At 59.8% G+C, this 18716-nt stretch overlaps 1 protein-coding gene across 5 annotated transcripts in view; it reads left to right on the forward strand.

Annotated features, from left to right (window-relative positions):
• Positions 1–18716, forward strand: part of SHANK1 (SH3 and multiple ankyrin repeat domains 1) — a 51783-nt gene that overhangs the window by 4033 nt on the left and 29034 nt on the right. For 4 of the 5 annotated variants that reach the window (XM_080645072.1, XM_080645068.1, XM_080645071.1 and 1 more), the window contains exons 4-15: positions 236–307; positions 2254–2362; positions 2455–2606; positions 4772–4939; positions 5295–5411; positions 10763–10840; positions 11058–11124; positions 11398–11728; positions 12453–12643; positions 16467–16580; positions 16763–16838; positions 17294–17320. In XM_080645072.1, the coding sequence (XP_080501198.1) occupies positions 236–307; positions 2254–2362; positions 2455–2606; positions 4772–4939; positions 5295–5411; positions 10763–10840; positions 11058–11124; positions 11398–11728; positions 12453–12643; positions 16467–16580; positions 16763–16838; positions 17294–17320 (1502 nt within the window). The remainder of the gene's footprint in view (positions 1–235; positions 308–2253; positions 2363–2454; positions 2607–4771; positions 4940–5294; positions 5412–10762; positions 10841–11057; positions 11125–11397; positions 11729–12452; positions 12644–16466; positions 16581–16762; positions 16839–17293; positions 17321–18716) is intronic. The other variant, XM_080645070.1, reaches the window with a different exon arrangement.

The following is an 18716-nucleotide window of genomic DNA, read 5'->3' on the forward strand; positions in this document are numbered from 1 at the left end:
CCAGCAGGCCTGTGCCCTCACAGTAGACCTGCACCCCCACAGCAGGCCTGTGCCCTCACAGTAGACCTGCACCCCCACAGCAGGCCTGCGCCCTCACAGCGGGTCTGCGCCCCTCTGCCCACCCAGCCCAGGCCGCGGCAGTTTGCACCCTGGCCCTGAGCTCAGGGGGAGTCTGGCCTCCTCCTCAGGCCCTGACTCTGGCCTCTGTCTCCCTTCCCCCGCCCCCCCGCCTCAGTTCCGGTACAAGACCCGCGTTTACAAACAGACCAACCTGGACGAGAAGCAGCTGGCCAAGCTGCACACAAAGGTGAGAGAACCCTGCTGGCACCGGCCCCCACCCCCATCCCACTGCGCCCTGCCCGGAGCCCACGCCCCAGCCACTGCCTCCCCCACCTCTTCCTCACAGCCCTCCGCATTCATCGACCCTTTTGTTCCTCTGCCAGGATAGCCCCACAGGCCCCCCTCTCCACATCGTCACTCCTTCACCTCCCCTTGGGCCCCTCATTCCTGTGCCCGGGCCCACACCACTTCCGCCTGGCTCCCACCGGCTGCATCCTGGGACTCTCCCGTCCCATCTCCTGGGTCCCTCATATCCGCGCAGGGCCCCTCACCCTCCTCAGCCTGGACTGTGACGTCCAGTGTCCCTCTGCCTGGGACTGATTCGTAGATACCCTGAGTCCCCCGATCCCATGGCCTGCATCTCTACCAGGTCCAGGGATGCCCCGTCCCCAGCCACATCTGTCCTCCAGGCACCTTGCTTTCCAGTGCCCGGACCATGTGTCTCCTGGTCCCGAAAAGCTGGGAGGAAGCCAAGCGGCTGCTTTGGTCAACAGTGAAGTGAAGCCCGGCCAGCGTGGCTCAGTGGTTGAGCATCAACCTATGAGCCAGGAGGTCACGGTTCGATTCCCGGTCAGGGCACATGCCCGGGTTGCAGGCTGGATCCCCAGTAGGGGGTGTGCAGGAGGCAGTCCATCAATGACTCTCTCATCATTGATGTTTCTCTCTCTCTCTCCCTCTCCCTTCTTCTCTGAAAACAATAAAAAAAATTTTTTTAAAAACAGTGAAGTGAAGGATCCTTGTCATTTGAGGATTCCTCTTCATCTCCTCCCAGCATGCATTCGGCCTAGTCCTCCCTCAAATATTCCATCCCTCCACACCTGTGCTGCCCACGGTGGGGGCCACCGGCTATACACAGCTCCCCAGCACTTACAGTGTGGTGGGTCCCCAAGCTTAGCCAGGCTGTGAGTGTGAAATGCATGCCAGACTTCAAAGAAACATCAGTGAGAGAGAAACATTGATCAGCTGCCTCCTGCACGCCCCCTGCTGGGGATCGAGCCAGAAACCTGGGCACATGCCCTGACCTGAACCTGTGACCTCTTGGTGCAAGGGATGACCCTCAACCAGCTGAGACACACCAGCCAGGGCATTTTTTTTAATTAAAAAGTTTTATTTATTTATTGGTTAATTTGAAAGAGAGAGAGAGAGGGAGGGAGAGAAACATCAATTTGTTGTTCTACTTATTGATGCGTCATTGGTTGATTCTTGTATGTGCCCTGACCGGGGATCAAGCCCACAACCTTGGTGTACTAGGACGATGTTCTAACCTACTGAGTTATCCAGCCATGCTGTTCCCTGTCTTTTCTTTTATTATTTTTTTTTAATCCTCACCCAAGGATATTTTCCCCCCATTGAATTCTAGAGAGAGTGGAAAGGAGGGAGGAGAGGGAGAGAGACAGAAACATTGATGTGAGAGAGACACATGGATTGGTTGCCTCCCACACATGCTCGCACTGGGGCTGGGGAACCTGCAGCCAAAGTATGTGCCCTTTACTGGGAATCGAACCTGAGACCCTTCAGTCCAAGGGCCGATGCTCCAACCACTGAGCCAAACCAGCTAGGGCCCCCTTTCTTTTTTATTCATTTTTTTAAATATATTTTTATTGATTTCAGAGAGGAAGAGAGAGAGAGAGAGAGAGAGAGAGACATCAATGATGAGAGAGAATCATTGATTGGCTGCCTCGAGCCTGCAACCCAGGCATGTGCCCTGACCGGGAATCGAACAGTGACCTCCTGGCTCATAGGTCGGTGCTCAATCACTGAGCTACGCCAGCCAGGGCCCCCTTTCTTTTAAAAAAAAAAGTGGCTACTAGGGGCTCTCAATGCCTTGTGTGGCTCGCTGTGTATTTCACTCGAGATCCCAGCTTTCCCCCTGGCTCCCTCATGGGCCTGTCCTCTCTCTTGTCCACGACTCAGACCGGACTGAAGAAGTTTCTGGAGTACGTGCAGCTCGGGACGTCTGACAAGGTGGCGCGGCTGCTGGACAAGGGGCTGGACCCCAATTACCATGACTCGGATTCAGGAGGTAGGGACGGGGCCAGGGGCTAGGGGGGGGGGGGGGAGCGGCGCCCAGCACCAGGCCTGGGGGCTGCATGTGACTGGCTGTCTCACCCTCAGAGACCCCCCTGACGCTGGCTGCCCAAACGGAAGGCTCTGTAGACGTGATTCGAACCCTGTGCCTGGGCGGGGCCCACATCGACTTCCGAGCCCGGGATGGCATGACAGCCCTGCACAAGGCCGCGTGTGCCCGGCACTGCCTGGCTCTCACGGTGAGGTGCCAGCCCCCCAGGACCCGCCCACAGATCCGAGAAACCCCCACATTGCCGTGTTTCCCACACAAACTGTCCCCGGCAAATTGCCCCAGACCCTCCCTCTTCCTCCCCCTCCACTGTCACTCCTCCTACTGGTCTGAGATCCCCCCTCAGGCCCCAGGTGCAGCCACCTCCCAGCTCAGGACCAGCACAGCTGACAGTCACACAGCCCTTCCCCTGCGCCCAGGTCAATGACATGACTCTCCCAACACCCAGATTCTTGGTGTCCCCCATTCCCTCTGACCCAGCAGCACCTGCTACTGTCTCCCTGAGGGGCAGACCCCCCCCCCTTGTGTCCCTTGAAATGCACAGGGAGCTGCCTGCTTTGTCCCCAGATAGAGACCCTCCTCCACACACACCTGCAAACACAGCCCCCCTCCACTCTTCCCAACCTCGTGTTCACTCCCCAAGCACACGCCCCCTTCTCTCGCATGCCAGCGCGGCCTCTCCTCCCAAACAGAGGAGCCGCATCTACCCACAAAGTTCATTCACGGAGTCCGCTTGCACAGTCTTTTTTTAAAATACTATTTCCTTTTTAAAAAAAAATACATCGATTTGAGAGAGACATCGATTTGTTGTCCCACTCATTTCTGCATTCATGGGTTGATTCTTGTGTGTGCCTGACCAGGGATGGAGCCCAAAACCTTGGTGTATCAGGATAATGCTGTATCCAACTGAACTCCCCAGCCAGGGCTGCTATTCCCTTCTTCCCACCCCCTCCCAAGGGTGCTTGAGCCCTCTTCACACACAGGCCAGGATAGATGACCCCCAGAGATACGTAGCTGTGGGTAAATGCCCAGATCCATAGATATCCCAGCTTAACAGGGCCCCCTCCCTTTCTCCAACCCTTTCTCAAAGAACCCCAAACGTGCCCTAGCTGGTTTGGCTCAGTGGATAGAGTGTTGGCCTGTGGACTGAAGGGTCCCAGGTTCGATTCTGGTCAAGGGCACATGCCTGGGTTGCGGGTTTGATCCCCAGTGGAGGGGGGAGGGGTAGTGTGTGCAGGAGGCAACCGATCAATGATTCTCTCTCATCATTGATGTTGCTATCTCTCTGTCCCTCTCCCTTCCTCTCTGAAATCAATAAAAATATATTTAAAAAGAAAAAGAACCCCCAATGTAGTCAAACTCCAGCCAACACACCTCTTATACCCTGGAACCCACAGACCCTCTTATGTCCCCCAGTGCACTGCCCTCCCCCAGATCCAGACCTACCTGTCCGGTCTAGTAGCCACTAGCCACCTGGGCTGTTTAGATCTCAATTGACTAAAGTGAACGGAAATCAAAACTTAGGTTTCTGGCGCCCAGCCAGTGTGGCTCAGTGGTTGAGCATTGACCTCTAAACCGGGAGGTCATGGTTCGATTCCCAGTCAGGGCACCTACAGGTTGTGGGCTCGATCCCCAGTGTGGGGCATGCAGGAGGCAGCTGATCAATGATTCTCTCTCATCATGGATGTTTCTCTCCCCCTCCCCCCTGCTCCCTTCCTCTCTGAAATATATTTAAAAACAAAAACCTTGGGCTTCCTGGGCTCACTAGCCACGTGTGGCTGCTGACCGTGGTCGTGGCCTCAGAGCGTGCTGTTGGACAACGTTAAGCTGACCGTCCTCCCACAGGGCGGTGCCAACGCTGTCCTAATACCACTCGACGCCTCCAGGCTCCTGGGCCCAGAGGGGTTCCTTGAGTGGGACCCTCCCTGCCCCCGAGCCCCTGCCCCAGGGAGCCTGGCCCGCTTGCCCTGACCCAAACTTGCTCGTTCCAAGGCCTCCTCCTGGGCCCCATCCTTGGGATCTTGGTCTCAATAACACCTCCCACTTGGCCAGGGGCCTCCTGCGGCCAGACTCAGTTCTGTCATTTGTCACCACAGCCATCCCACCACGTAGGTGGGCACCAGGCTCCGAGTTCCCTCCACAGCTCATCCCACGTCAGCCGCGGGGGAAGTTGGTCTGCAGACCTCCTCCCAGTCCCCTCATTGTTCACAGGGGATGGGAGAGGCTCAGAGAGAGCAAGGGCCAGGCTCAAGGTCGCACAAGGGCATCGGGACAGAACTGAGCTCCCCGCCCCGCTGGCTTTTCAGAAGGAGCCAGTCCTCCCGCGACTGTTGTCTGTCTTGTCTCTCTTCCTAGGCACTCCTGGACCTCGGGGGCTCTCCCAACTACAAGGACCGCCGGGGACTCACCCCTCTGTTCCACACGGCCATGGTGGGGGGCGACCCCCGCTGCTGCGAGCTGCTGCTGTACAACCGGGCCCAGCTGGGCGTGGCCGATGAGAACGGCTGGCAGGAGATTCACCAGGTGCTCCCACCTCGGGGGTGGGGGGCGGGGGGAGCTGGGCACGGGGCAGGGTGCCTGGGCCCACAGGGGGGCACGGATCAAGGACCCTGGTCCGAGGGGCTGGGGATCCGGATGCTGGGGGGCCTCACAGAGGGTGGAGGTGAGGGCACATGGCCTCCAAAGAGGGAACAATGGGTGGGGACGGCGCCTTGGGCTTCTGAGGGGCCAGGCTGGACCCCTGGGCCTGGGAATGACAGGTGAGGCGACGACCTGGGTCGCCAAGAGGGAACAGGGGCTGGAGGGAGAAGGGCGGTGGGTGCAGGGCGCCCAGCCAAGCGGAGGGTCTGACCGGCCCCCTCGGCCCCTGTCCCCCCAGGCCTGCCAGCGGGGTCACTCCCAGCACCTGGAGCACCTGCTCTTCTACGGGGCTGAGCCCGGAGCCCAGAACGCCTCGGGGAACACGGCCCTGCACATCTGCGCCCTCTACAACAAGGTCTGCGAGGCCCCTGGCTCCAGCCCTAGCCCCCCGTGCGCTCTCTGCCCCTTCTCTGCTCCGTCTGTCCGTCCATCCGTCCATCCGTCCATCTGTCCGTCCAACGAGTACTTACTGAGCATCGTCCCTGTGTTCGGCCGGGAACGGGGTGCTGGGGACCAGGTAGTGAGCGAGCAGGACAGCCCCCCACGGCGGGGGCCATGCCCGCGGTTACAATGCAGAGTGTACAGAGGTAGCTCACGGGGATCCAGGTCCCTGTGGGAGCCCACGTGTGGGCCTGTGCTCAGGTGAGCAGGTGTCAGCTGAGTAGAAAGGGTGTGGGGGGGCAGGAAAGGGCGCTCCGGGCCGGGGCATGGCCGGGGAGGAGAGAGTCCAGACCATCACCAGATGGGACAGTTAGTCCAAGGTTCTGTCTCATGTGAGTCTCTGGTCAGCCGCCAGCAGAGCGCCTGCTGAGCACCAGAGCATGTGGGGAGGGCCCTGCAGGGGGCAGAGGAGAGGCCAAGCCCCAGCCGCTGGCTGCCTCTCCCCACCCCCACCCTCACGCCCCCGCCCCAGGGGGCGGGGGACAGTGTGTTGTAAGTGGCAGCAATGCAGGACCGGCGGGTGGGCCCCCTCAGGCGTGGAGGCGGCTTGCAAAGAGCCGGCAGAGGGTCGCCGTTCCGCGGGGCCAGTAGGATTGGCAGGAGCTGGCGCCTCCGGCCTGATGACCAGCCCCTTGCTACCTGTGTGGCAGGGGTCCTGGGCAGGAGCCCCTCGGAGCCTCAGTCTCCCCTCCCACTTCCAAAGGCTCCCTGTCCCCCCAGGGTTGCTAACCACGGGGACTTGAGAGGACAGGGCGTGGCCACCGCTGCTAGTCCACAGCCCCTTCTCCCCTCCCCCCTGTTCTGTCTCCAAAACAGCCCCGCCCCCTCTGCCTCACCCGCACTCGCAGTGCTGGGATTGGCAGGTAGCCACAGGCCGTCCGCCGCCTGTGTGGCAGCACACAGTCTGCTTGGCGCCTGCAGAGGGGGGACTCGGTGTTTGTCAAACCCAACCACACGGTGCCGGTGCCGGTGCCATCTTGCCCTCCGGAGCTTCTGTCTCTCCTGCTCCCTGACACGACCTCTGCCCCAGCCCCTGGCTCCACCCCTCTCTCCCCCACCCCCACCCCGTGCATGGCCTGGGGGCAGCCTGGGGCCCCCAAACAAGCCCAGTCCCCTCTTGGAGGCTCCGTCCTCTCCCTGAAATGGGAATGGCATCAGCTGATTGAAGGGGATGGAAGATCCTATATATTAAGTGCTCATCCCTGGAAGGCAGCTGTAATAATAATAATTATTGTCATTATCATAACCATTATCAGTCAGGATCCAGTCAGGAGGTGGAAAGCACACCATTCATTTGAGCAGGGGAAACGTAATACGAAGAATTAAAAAGGAGAACGATTCCTCTTGGCAAGTCAGATGAGCCAGCCACTTCCCCTCCTTGGCCTTCTCCTGCCTCGTCTGTGAAATGGGTGGCTGAATTTTTTTGCTTGCCCTTGGCCAGGTGCTTAACGAACTGATGCTCCACACGCGTGAGGTCTTTTTCTACTTCTCTCCCCTTGGCTGGCTCCCAGACCTTAAGGCTCCAAGGCCCAGCGCTGGGTCTGGCATTCCTCACTCTCTGCTCCCCTGGCCTCCTGGCATGCCCGTCTAGCCCTGGGGGTGATGGTCAGGTCTGTGTCGAGGCCATGAGCTCAAGGCTTGGCTAAGTCTGACCCGTTCACAAAGCCCCAGCACATGATAGGCTAGACGCTAGAGGCATCTTTGTTGAGTGAGTGAATGAATGAATGAATGATGACTCAGCCACCTTCCATTTCCCCCAAGCCTGCAGCACCCAGCCCAGGTGCTCGATTCGAGATGGATTGAATGACTCAAGGAATGAATGAATGACTCAGCGCCACACCCTCCATCCCCATCCTTCCTATGCCTGTTTCTTATATATATGTGTGTGTGTGTATATATATATATATATATATATATATGTGTGTGTGTGTGTGTGTGTGTGTGTGTGTATTTTATTATTGATTTCAGAGAGAAAGGGAGAGGGGGAGAGAGAGAGAGCAAAACATCAATGATGAGAGAGAATCATGGATCAGCTGCCTCCTGCACGCCTCACACTGGGGATCAAGCCCACAACCTGGGCATGCACCCTTGACTAGAATCGAACCCGGGACCCTTCAATCCACAGGCCGACGCTCTATCCACTGAGCCAAACCAGCCAGGGCCATGCCTGTTTCTTGAGCATCGACTGTGTGCGGATGGGAGATGAATCAGACTCAGCATGGCGCCTGCCCTGGGGAGGGGGAGAGGAGTCACAGTCTGGCAAAGAGGCAGATGTGTAAACAAATAATTGCAGAGCTAAGAGATACATGCCAGGACACCAGTAAACACGGGGTTCTCAGGGAGGAGACGGGAGAGCCGGTGGGGCTGGTGTTGATGCTCTGGCTGTGTGCTAGGCAAGCAAGGTGTCGGCTAGAGGCGTGCAGACACGCAAAATCACGCCTGGCAGCGGTTGACACCCTAGCTGGGGGACAGCGTGTGCACACACAAACAGACACACTCACACACACCCCCGTTGCTGTCCAGTGACTGACCTGGGCCATCGGCGCTGTGAACTAGAGAAGCACTAGGAGTAGAAGGGTTAGAAGGCCAGGTTGGAGTCCTGGCTGCGCTGCTCACAGGCTGTGTGACCTTGGCCATGGATTTGCCCTCTCTGAACTTGTCCTGCAGGACGGGCTCCTACACGCATCGTTGGCGGGTTTGTGGAGCGGAGAGGGTCAGACCGAGGAGGTTCTTGGTGAATGCCGGTTCAGTTAGTATCTGGGGAGCTAGAGAAGAGTTGAGCTGGGGTTTGGGGACAGGGTGGGTTTGGCCAGGCCCAGGCAAAGGCAGAGAGGACCGTCCCTCCTTCAGCACCTGTTTATCGGACAGCTCCCCCGGGCCAGGCACTATTCCAGGTGGTGAGTGCCACAGACAGAACCAAGCCCCTCCAAAACGGACAATGTAGTGCGGGGAGGGATGCTAAGGAGACAAATAAAACGGAAATGTAACTTCAGGGAGACAGTGTTAGGGAGAAGACGAGCTAAAACGGGCTTAGTAAAAGCATGCCTGGGACATAGCAGGTGTCGTCTAAACAAAAATAAAGCAGCGGCCCGTCCGGCGTGGCTCAGTGGTTGAGCGTCGACCTATGAACCAAGAGGTCAAGGTCCCATTCCCGGTCAGGGCACATGCCTGGGTTGCGGGCTCAATCCCCAGGGTGGGGCGTGCAGGAGGCAGCTGATCAATGATTCTCTCTCATCATTGATGTTTCTCTTTCTCTCCCCTCCCCCCCCCCGCTTCTTCTCTGAAATAAATAAAAATGTTTTTTTGAAAAAGAAAATAAAGCAGGGAACAGGACAGTTAATTTTGACAGGGTGGTCAGTCATGCTTTCACTGAGTGACGTGAGAAATCTTTGAGCTATGCAAAGATGGCAGGGCAGAGAATTCCGAGCAGAGGAAGCAGCAGGTGCAAAGGCCCTGGGGCAGGCGTGTGCTGTGCCTGTGGGAGGAAGGAGGAGTCCACGGTGCCAGGGGCATGGGGAGTGAAGGGAGGTGGTAGAAGATGAACTTGGTGAGGCTGGGGGTGGTAGGGCAGCCAGATCAAAGGACACCTATTGGGCCAAGGGAAGGACCTTGGATTTGATCCAGAGTAAGAGGGACGGACGTGAGTGACACAGGCAAGGAATTGACCTGGGCGTGGGCGGCATGGCGACCGCCCCACCCTCTTCCTTTTGGCTCTCGCAGAGTGTGTGATTCAGAGCAGGGGCTCTGGGGGCAGACAGACCTGGGCTTGAACCCTGATGCACCAGCCCTGTGACCTTGACCTCCGTGTGACGCCTTCGTTTCCCCGTCTGAAAAATGGGAACAATGCTTTCTATCTCACGCAATTGTGGGGCGATTCCCTGAGTTTCTGCCTCTGAGGGGCTGGGCACCTGGCATGCGGTGTAGTAAGCCCTCCGTGAGGGTTAGGTGGGCGGCTTCTGCCCCACCCCCCACCCCCCAGGCGACATTTGTCACTGTCTGCTGACACTGGGTTGTCAGGACTGGGAGGGGATGCTACTGCCATCTAGTGGTAGCGGCCAGGGATGCTGCTCCACCTTCTTTGATGCACAGGATGGTGGAGAAGCCCTAGTTTGTTTGTTTGTTTGTTTGTTTGTTTGTTTGTTTTTAGAGAGAAGCCCTGTTTTAGATTAGCATCATCCAAGTCACAGGTGTAATTTTATTTATTTTTTATTTTTAAAAAATATTTTGTTGATTTCAGAGAGGAAGGGAGAGGGAGAGAGAGATAGAAACATCAACAATGTGAGAGAATCATGGATCGGCTGCCTCCTGCCCGCCCCCCACTGGGAATCGAGCCCACAACCCGGGCATATGCCCTTGACTGGAATCGAACCCGGGACTCTTCAGTCCACAGGCCGACGCTCTATCCACTGAGCCAAACCGGCTAGGGCACAGGTGTAATTTTAAATGTCCCAGGAACCACATTTAAAAACAAACAAAAAAAAAGTGAGAAAGAAACAGGTGTCATGAATTTAGGTGCATTTTTTTAACCATTGTAGCCAAAATAGTATCGTTGTAGCATGTCATCAAGATAAACGTTATTCGAGGTACTTCCTTCACTTCTTCCATGCCGAGCCCTTGGAGTGATCCAGCCTGTGTTTTACACGCGGCGCCTCTCAGCGTGGCCGCACCGAAGGGGCTCGGGAGCCACACGTGCCAAGTGGCTGCTGCCCTGGGCAGGGCAGGCTGACACCACATTGTCCCCAAACTTCTCTTATTTGTTGACTAGTAGCCCTGCGCCCGAATCCGTGTGCCAGTAGCTCGCCAGTAGCTCGCTGCCGCCCTCCAGTAGCTCTCCACCTGCTGCCCTGCCCCCTCCTGTAGCTCTCTCTGCCCCCCCCCAATAGTTTGCTGCCCTGCCCCCTCCTGTAGCTCTCCACCTCCAGCTTTGAGCTCGCTGTCCCACCCTCCTGCTGAGGAGGTCATTATGCTTCACGGCGTAAGGACCATTTGCACATTGCATCCTTATTATATAGGTTTGGTTTTTCGTGTATTGATTTTGAGAGAGAAACATCGATTTGTTGTTCCCCTTATTGATGCATTCATTGCTTGCTGCTTGTATGTGCCCTGACTGGGGATCGAACCCACAACCTTGGCATATGGGGATGACACTCTAACCACTGAGCTGCCGGCCGGGGCTGAAGCTCTTAGGGCAGGGCTGTGCCTACTCGTGTGACGTGCGTTGTCTTTTTTCCCCCTTCACCCTGTGCCCCCGCCCCCCGCCCTCAGGAGTCCTGTGCTAGGATCCTCCTCTACCGAGGGGCCAGCAAGGATGTGAAGAATAACAACGGACAGACCGCCTTCCAGGTCTGGGGCTGTGGGATGGGGGGGGTGGGGGAGGCAAAGAACGCAGAGGGGTCAGGAAGGTGGGGCCCTTAGGCAAGCTGGGAGAGAGGAGGGAGGGCAGTTTCTGGGGTGAAGGTCTGAGGGGGACGGGCAGAGGGAGCAGCCAGCCGAGGACCTGACTGCTTCCTGCCCACCCCCCTGTGCCTGGGCCACCCCCCCTCTCTGTGCTCCCCTCCAGGTGGCAGTGATCGCTGGGAATTTTGAACTGGGGGAGCTGATTCGAAACCATCGAGAGCAGGACGTGGGTGAGTGGGTGGGGCTGAGCCCAGGGGAGAGCCTGGGGTACTTGGGGGTGTGTGGTAGGGTCAGGGAGTCAGAGGACATGATGCGGGGGGCCAGGATGAGATTGAGGACCTCGAATGTCTAAATGATGGTGGGGGGCGCAATGCGAGGCCCCCCACTCTCTCTCATCTCGCTCATTCTCCCCTCGTGCCTCTCTCACCATCTCTCACCTGCATGTCCCCCACCGCCTGCCTCTGTCCCCGCTCCCCTCTGCCCCCAACACTATGCCCTCTCAGTGCCCTTCCAGGAGTCCCCCAAGTATGCGGCCCGGCGACGGGGACCCCCGAGCTCTGGGCTGACGGTGCCGCCGGCGCTGCTGCGGGCCAACAGCGACACCAGCATGGCCCTGCCCGACTGGATGGTGTTCGCCGCCCCGGGGGCCTCGTCCACGGCGGCCCCCGCCCCCACCTCAGCGCCCCAGGGCCAGTCGCAGCCCTCGGCCCCCGGCACCAAGCTCAGCACCGGGACCCTCCGAAGTGCCAGCAGCCCCCGGGGCGCCCGGGCTCGCTCCCCATCCCGAGGGAGGCACCCTGAGGAGGCCAAGAGGCAGCCCCGTGGACGGCCCAGGTAGGGAGGGCTCAGCCCTGGTCCCAGGGACAGACCCCAACCCGGACAGATCCCCTCCTCAGAGCCACCACGCCCCAGGCCAGCTCAGCTGTCTGCCTTCTGCCCCACCCCCCCACCCCCGCCGCCATCAACCTCCTGGCCCCCCCAGGCCTCCAGGCCTTGCTCCCGACCCTTGAGGAAGGGAGGGTGTATGAGCCAGTCCCCCCAGTGCACCTGCTCCACGCCAGGGGCCTGGGAGGCACCCCAAAAGAAACGTTGCTTCTAGCCCCTGAAGACAGACAGAAAGACAGGGTGAGGTGAGAGCAGGCCCAGCAGGTTGGGGACAAGAGGAGGAGGAGGGGAGCAGAGAGAGGGAGAGGGGTCCCCCGAGGGCATGGGCGGGAGGAGTCCATGGGACTAGGAGAGGCGTCACTAGTGAGCAGCAATTAGGGGCGGGGGCGGGGCTCTACTTCCGGAGGCTGGGTCAGGGGGGCCTGCAGGACTGGGGGAGGGGGCAGCGCCCGGAGCCAGGAAGCAGGGAAGGGCCTGGGGGGCAGCGGCAGGGAGAGGGAGCCCCAGATGCCCCCCTCCCAGGACCCCAGCGCTGGGACACCCACTCACACCCCTCTCCCACCCGATGCTCCATCTCTTCCTGCCCCTCCAAGGCCCCACCCCACCCCACCCCATCTCCCAGAGGCGCCCTCCTTCCACTCCGCCCTGCCTCTCATGCCCTCTGTGTATGCAGCTCCAGCGGGACGCCCCGGGAACCAGCCGGGGGCACCGGGGGCTCAGGGGGGCCCGGGGGCTCCCTGGGCAGCCGCGGGCGACGCAGGAAGCTCTACTCCGCCGTGCCCGGACGCTCCTTCATGGCGGTGAAGTCCTACCAGGCCCAGGCCGAGGGGGAGATCTCCCTGAGCAAGGGCGAGAAGATCAAAGGTGAGCGGGCAGCGCGGGCCAGGGCGCGGGCAGGGGAGCCGACCGCTCAGGGCGGGCAGGCAGGACCGACAGCTCTAGGATGTTCCATGCACCCTGGAGGCCTCGGAGAGCCCCGAGGCGCCACTTGTGCCTGGAGGAGCACAGCGTGTAACTGAGGTGATGCCGTCAGGAGGCCGCGGGCCCTGGCACGCCCCCGGGCGCGGGAGCAGTTCCTGGCCTGGTCTCAGTCACTCAGGACCCTGCAGGAGGGTGGCAGGATGCGTCCCGCAGTTGGGGGACCAGAGCCTCAGGCAGGGGAGCCACTGGCCCGAGGCCCCCAGCTGCGCCCGCCCCGCAGTCTCTCCGCCTCCCCTCCTGCCTCTGCCAGGTCTTCTCTCTGAGAAATGGGCGGTGCCTACTGGTGGGGGCTCCGATGAGATGGCAGGTGTGTGAAGCCGGGTCCAGGCCCAGGGCTCCCTGAATGGGGACTGTGTTGTTTAGATTTCATTTTTTCTAACAAGGTAATTTAAAAAAAATGTACTTTATTGATTTTTTTACAGAGAGGAAGGGAGAGGGATAGAGAGTTAGAAACATCGATGGGAGAGAAACATCGATCAGCTGCCTCCTGCACACCCCCTACTGGGGATGTGCCCGCAACCAAGGTACATGCCCTTGACCTGAATCGAACCTAGGACCCTTCAGTCCGCAGGCCGATGCTCTATCCACTGAGCCACACCGGTTAGGGCTAGATTTCATTCTTTTTATTGATTTTTGTGTGAGAGAGAGAAGCATGGATCGGCTGCCTCCCACGTGCACCCTGACTGGAGACTGAACTGGCAATCTAGGTATAGGAACAGGTTCAACCAACTGAGCCACCCAGCCAGGGCGAAACAGGGACTGTTGACATAGGGGTTCACCCCTCCTCGCCTGGAAAAGCTTGCCAGTCGCCCCCACGGCCGACTGGACGGGCTGGTGACTGTTCTTGGGCAGCATGGGGTTTGGGGACGGGAAGCTGCAGGCGTGTCGTTCACACGGGTTTGGGGAGCGACTCTTTGCCGAGCTCCAGGCTGCTGAGGAGCTGAGGAGGATAGCGGTTGAGGGCCCGGCTGCTGGGGTTCAAATCCTGGCCCCACCCCCTCCTAGCCGGGTGGCCTCAGGCACATGATTTCTCTGGACCTCAGTTTCTCCATCTGTAAAATGGGGCCCTTGGGAAGCTGAAAGGAACCGCCTCCCGTAAAGCACGTAGAAGGAAGCTTCGCACGTGCCAAGGACAGCCGTCGGCGTCACAGGCGGCCCCCACTCCTGGCACTTAGAGGAGAGAGACCCCGGCCACCCGGGGAAGCTGGGCGGGCCCTCCCACGGGTGAGAGTGTGCGTGGGCCAGGGATCGGGGCCTCAGGCGGGTTGTGTGATTGCATCTGTTTTGTGGTCCGTCTCCCCACAGCCTGAGGCCACAGGCCATTGGTCTTTGGGTCGCAAGGGCCCAGCTTCACGATGTGTGGAACGCACCAGAGGCCTCAATGCGCACCTGCTGCGTGAACGAACGAACGAACGAATGAATGAACAAATGAATGGATGCATGCAAGAGCTAATGGTGGGGGCCAGGCAGTGCCTCCAGAGGCAGCGGTGCAGGGAGTGGGGAGGAGAGAGAGAGACAGGAAGTGTGAGTGTGTCGGGGGGAGGGGGGCGGTTTGGACTGGGGTTTGAGGTGAGAAAGAAGAAAGGGAGACTGGGGGCAGGTGTGAGGGGCCTTGCGGGCAGGCGGAGGGCCCTGGGCGGTATCCTCCGTGCGTCTTTCTGATCTCCAAGCCCCATCCTACTGCGCAGGGAGAGCAGGCCCGGCCCGTCGCTAATATCCTTCCCTTTCATTAAAAGGCACTTCACTGCCTCCAAGCGCGCCCACAGCCACGATGTCCCCGAGTCTCACCTTCTCCCAATGAGGTAGCGAGACTCCCTCTGTGCTCAGGATCCAAGCCCCCCACCCGAGACCGGCCTATAAGGCCCGCCCTGCCCACCCCCCTCCCCCTCACGCCACTTATTCACCCACAAGATCCCAGGGACCGCGTCCTTCTTGTCATTCCTCAAATGCCCTAAACCCTTCTCCACACCAAGCCCTTTGCACATGCTGTTCCTTCTGCCTGGACAGCCTTTCCTCCCTCTCCCTGCCTCTGCCACTCCTAGGGTCCTTCAGGCCCACAGGTCCTGTCTTCTGGGGCGCCTTCCTGGTCCCCTTGACCGTCCAATGTACATGCTCCCCTCTGCCTGTCTCCGGAGACCCTGTCTTTTTCCCCCCGGGCGTGCTAACCTCGAGTTCCGATGGTGAGGTCCCCGGCAGACTCCCGCCTCCAGTGGGCACCTGTGTGGAAGCTGCGTGAGGGCAAGAATCAGGTTTGTGTGTCCCACGGCTCCACCCAGCGTCTGCTCTGATGCCTGACTCACGACTGGCCCTAAATAAATCTTAGCTCAGTGAACCAGTGACTGATGCCAAGGCTACCCACAGGCCTGGCAGAGCCAGCCAAGAGCCCAGACGCCTGTCACCCCATCTCCCGTGCTTCCGCGACCTTGAGCGTCTCTCGGTGTCATTTCCCAGATGCTCTCGGGGCAGGTGGCTTGTGCAGGGAAAAGCATCGGGTGGCGGCCCGACTCAAATCCTAGCACAGCTCGCGCCTTCTCTGGGCGATTGGCTTCTCTGCTGCAGCGTTAGCTTCTTCGTCTATGAAACGCCTGTCAGGGTGGGCGTGCGGATTGAGGGAGGGAGGTGTGTGGGGGGCTGCATGCGGGCAGAGCCAGGAAAATGCTGGTGGGACGGAAGAGCGTGTTGAGCCAAGTGCTTGAACGGAGAGGTGGCAGCCTCCCTGACTAACAGCGTTCGCTCCGGAAATGGACAGAGCTGTCCATTACAAGCCGTATAACCTTGAGCAAGTGGCCTCGGATCGCCAAGCCTCAGTGTTCCCATCAGTAAAATGGGGATAACAAAAGGAGCCCCCTCTAAGGGTTCTGGCTCAGAGCGAGAGCTGGATAAACACACACTGTCCCTGCCGTCCATCGCTGAATGCCAGTGCCCCGCACAGCCGCCGGGCGTGCCGCAGGCTGTTGCTAACCATGTGCCGGGGGCTTAAGAGGGAGGACCAGCAGGAAAGGCCCTCCAGGTCCGTGCGGTAGAGAGAAGAAAAGAGGGGACGCTCATCCCTTCTCCCTTCTAGAGGGGGGAAAGCAAAGAGAGGCAGAGGGGAAGGTCTGGGAGCAAATGACACAAGATTAAGTGGCAAGGAGACTGTGGAAGGGGGTGGGGGGGGGGGACAGGGATGGGGCTGCCTGGGAGGGTTTAGGGAAATGACAGAACAGCTGAGCTGTGACCGGTTACCAGGGGAGATGAGGGCCACTTGTGGACGTGTCCCTACCTGGGAGGCATGGCATGGGACAGGCCCTCTTCCCCAGGGCCTCTGGGTGTCCCCATTGGGTCCGGAAAGCTAGGCATGCTTCCCTCACCCCTTCCTCGGACATTTATTTTATCTAAAATTTTTATTTATTGGTTTTGGAGAGAGGAAGGGAGAGAGAGAGAGAGAGAGAGGAGAGAGAGAGAGAGAGACAGAGAGAGATTTGTTGTTCCACTTACTGATGCATCGTTGGTTGATTATGGCATGTGCCCTGACCGGGGATCGAACCCACAACCTTGGTGTATCGGGACGCCGCCACTCTAACCAGCCGAGCTCCCGGCCAGGGCCTGGGGCGGCTCCCCGCACCGGGGGCGGGAATCGAGGGAAGGTTGTGCAAAGGTGTGCTGGGGGGGGGGGGGCACTCCGCGGACACGGAGAAATGCTTCCATGTTCCTGCTCCCCACCCAGTGCTGAGCATCGGGGAAGGCGGCTTCTGGGAAGGCCAGGTCAAAGGTCGCGTCGGCTGGTTCCCCTCCGACTGCCTGGAAGAGGTGGCAAACCGCTCCCAGGAGGGAAAGCAAGGTACGGGGGAGCTGGGGCTGCCTCCGATTTACCCCAGGTGCTTGCCCAGTCCTTCCCTCCCCTCCGTTCCCCTCCCGATGGGGAGGGTGCTGGGGGAGAGGGGGAGGCTCGGGCCAGGAGTGCTGGGGGTGGGTTTGTGGTTTCGAGAGTGAGGGCCAAGGTCATCCCTGGTCCCCCTGCAGAAAGCCGCAGTGACAAGGCGAAGAGACTGTTCCGGCATTATACGGTGGGCTCCTACGACAGCTTTGATGCCCCAAGGTAAATGTCCTCACACCCTCAGCGCCCCCTGCCTCCCGTCACCCTCCGCCTTTAAAGTATTTCCATGACCTTCAAGCCCCCTTTCTTATCTGCTCCCTCTAAAGTTTCATCCAGGGGTGGGCAAGGCAGAGTTCGCTTCTGACCAAACAGTCCAGTCCCCAACCTGCCTTGCTTGGAAGCCACTGAGTCTGCTCAGCCCTGGGGTAGCCAACCACCAATGGGTGGACACGGTGGGGTGGGGGTGTTGCCTGGGGGCCCTGGATCTCGTGTATGGCTGGCTGCAGGCCCCGGTCTCCTTCATGTGCCCCATCTCTGTGCGCTCATGTGCAGTGGAAACTCGTGCGTCCCATGCCTCGCCCTGGGTGTGGGCGGAGCCTGGCCAGGCGGGTGGGGGCGGGGAGGGGGCACACTGACACCTTTCCCCTCCCTGGCTGCTGGCTGACTTGCTTCTGAAGCTTGATGGATGGGATTGGCCCAGGGAGGTGAGAGGAGAGGGGAGGGGAGGGGAGGGACGGGGTCAGGCATGGGAAGGAAGGGGTGCCTGGGGGTGTATGGACGTGTGCGTGTGCACGACCTGAACTGGTTTCCGGGGCGTGAACGTCTTCCACAGGCGAGCGCCCCTGTACAGTCTCCCCGAGTGTGTTCTTGCCCATGTGTCTCTGTGGGTGTGCATGGCACGTGTCCATACGCATGTGTGACCGGGGGCCCCTGGATGTATAGCCCTGTGCATATCCGTGCCGGGCAGAGGACCTGGCCTGCAGAATGGGGTGCGTTCGGGGCCGTCACTTACGGCTGCATGACAAGGCTAGCGGTGCAGCTGGCTCTGCGCATCTGTTTCCCTGAGTCTGTACGTCTGAGAATGAGGGCAAGGGTTTCTCGAGATGGCAGCGTGTCTGCTCACTACGTGTGGACAGGCGGGTCTCTGCACACGTCTGTCCCTCTCCGTGCATGTCACTGTTCAGGCACATTAGCACATACAATCGTGTGCATGCCTTTGCATCCGTCTGACTGATCTGCAATTCAGGACCTGGGGTGTTGGGGGAGAGGTTGGGGGCAGGGGGACTCTAGGACTTGGGCTTCCCGAAGGGCCAGGCTGTGGGGGAGGGGTGGTCCTAATTGGGCATCAAAGATGACATCCGCCCCTGCCCCCCTCGCCCCATCAGGGAAGGGTCTCCTTGTTCGTAGCATCCTTCCATTAAATGTGTCCAAACCTCCGTGTCTGTGTTCTGCCAGTGGGGATGGGTGGGGTGGGGAGGAAGAGGAAGGACAAGGTGGGGAGAGAGGGTGGGGCTGGGTTGCCACCCTGCGCCCCAAGTGTCAGAGGCGCTTGACTGTTGTGCGTCTTCGCCTGGCGCGTCTCCGGCTCTGGGCACCGGGTGAGTATGGAGGTCCTCCCCACCCAGTCTCCCATCAGCCTCTGCTTCTTGTCTCCATCAGTGTCTCCCTGGGCCTCTCCTTGGCCTTGGTCCGGGGGCCACTTGCTCTACGTGCCAGATGGGGGTGGTCCCCCTGGCCCTCAACTGTCCTGTCCAGTGCTTACCCTCCCCTCCTTCTCCACTTCCTGTGCCCCTGGAATGCGCTGCGGTGTGTGTGGTGTGTCCGAGCCTCTTGCCTGCCCTGCCCTGCCCTGCCCTTTCTGTGGCGGCCTGTCCTGTCCCGTGTGTGCGCCTTGCATCCCGCAGGAGCTGGGGGTCCGGGCCCTCCCGGCCTGTGGCCTGTGCACCCTCTCTCCTCTCCCGTGTGTCCCCGGGAGGTGAAGTGTGTACGCCCCTCCGCCTGGGGTTCTTTGGGGGAGGGTTGTCTCTCTGCCTTGGGGCCCGGTCTGAATGTCCTGACCTTCCCTTTCCGGCCCTTCCAGATTGTATTGGGGTGCTCTGT

The sequence above is a fragment of the Plecotus auritus genome (genome assembly GCF_963455305.1).
Source record: "Plecotus auritus genome assembly, chromosome: 10".
Classification (NCBI taxonomy): Eukaryota; Metazoa; Chordata; class Mammalia; order Chiroptera; family Vespertilionidae; genus Plecotus; species Plecotus auritus.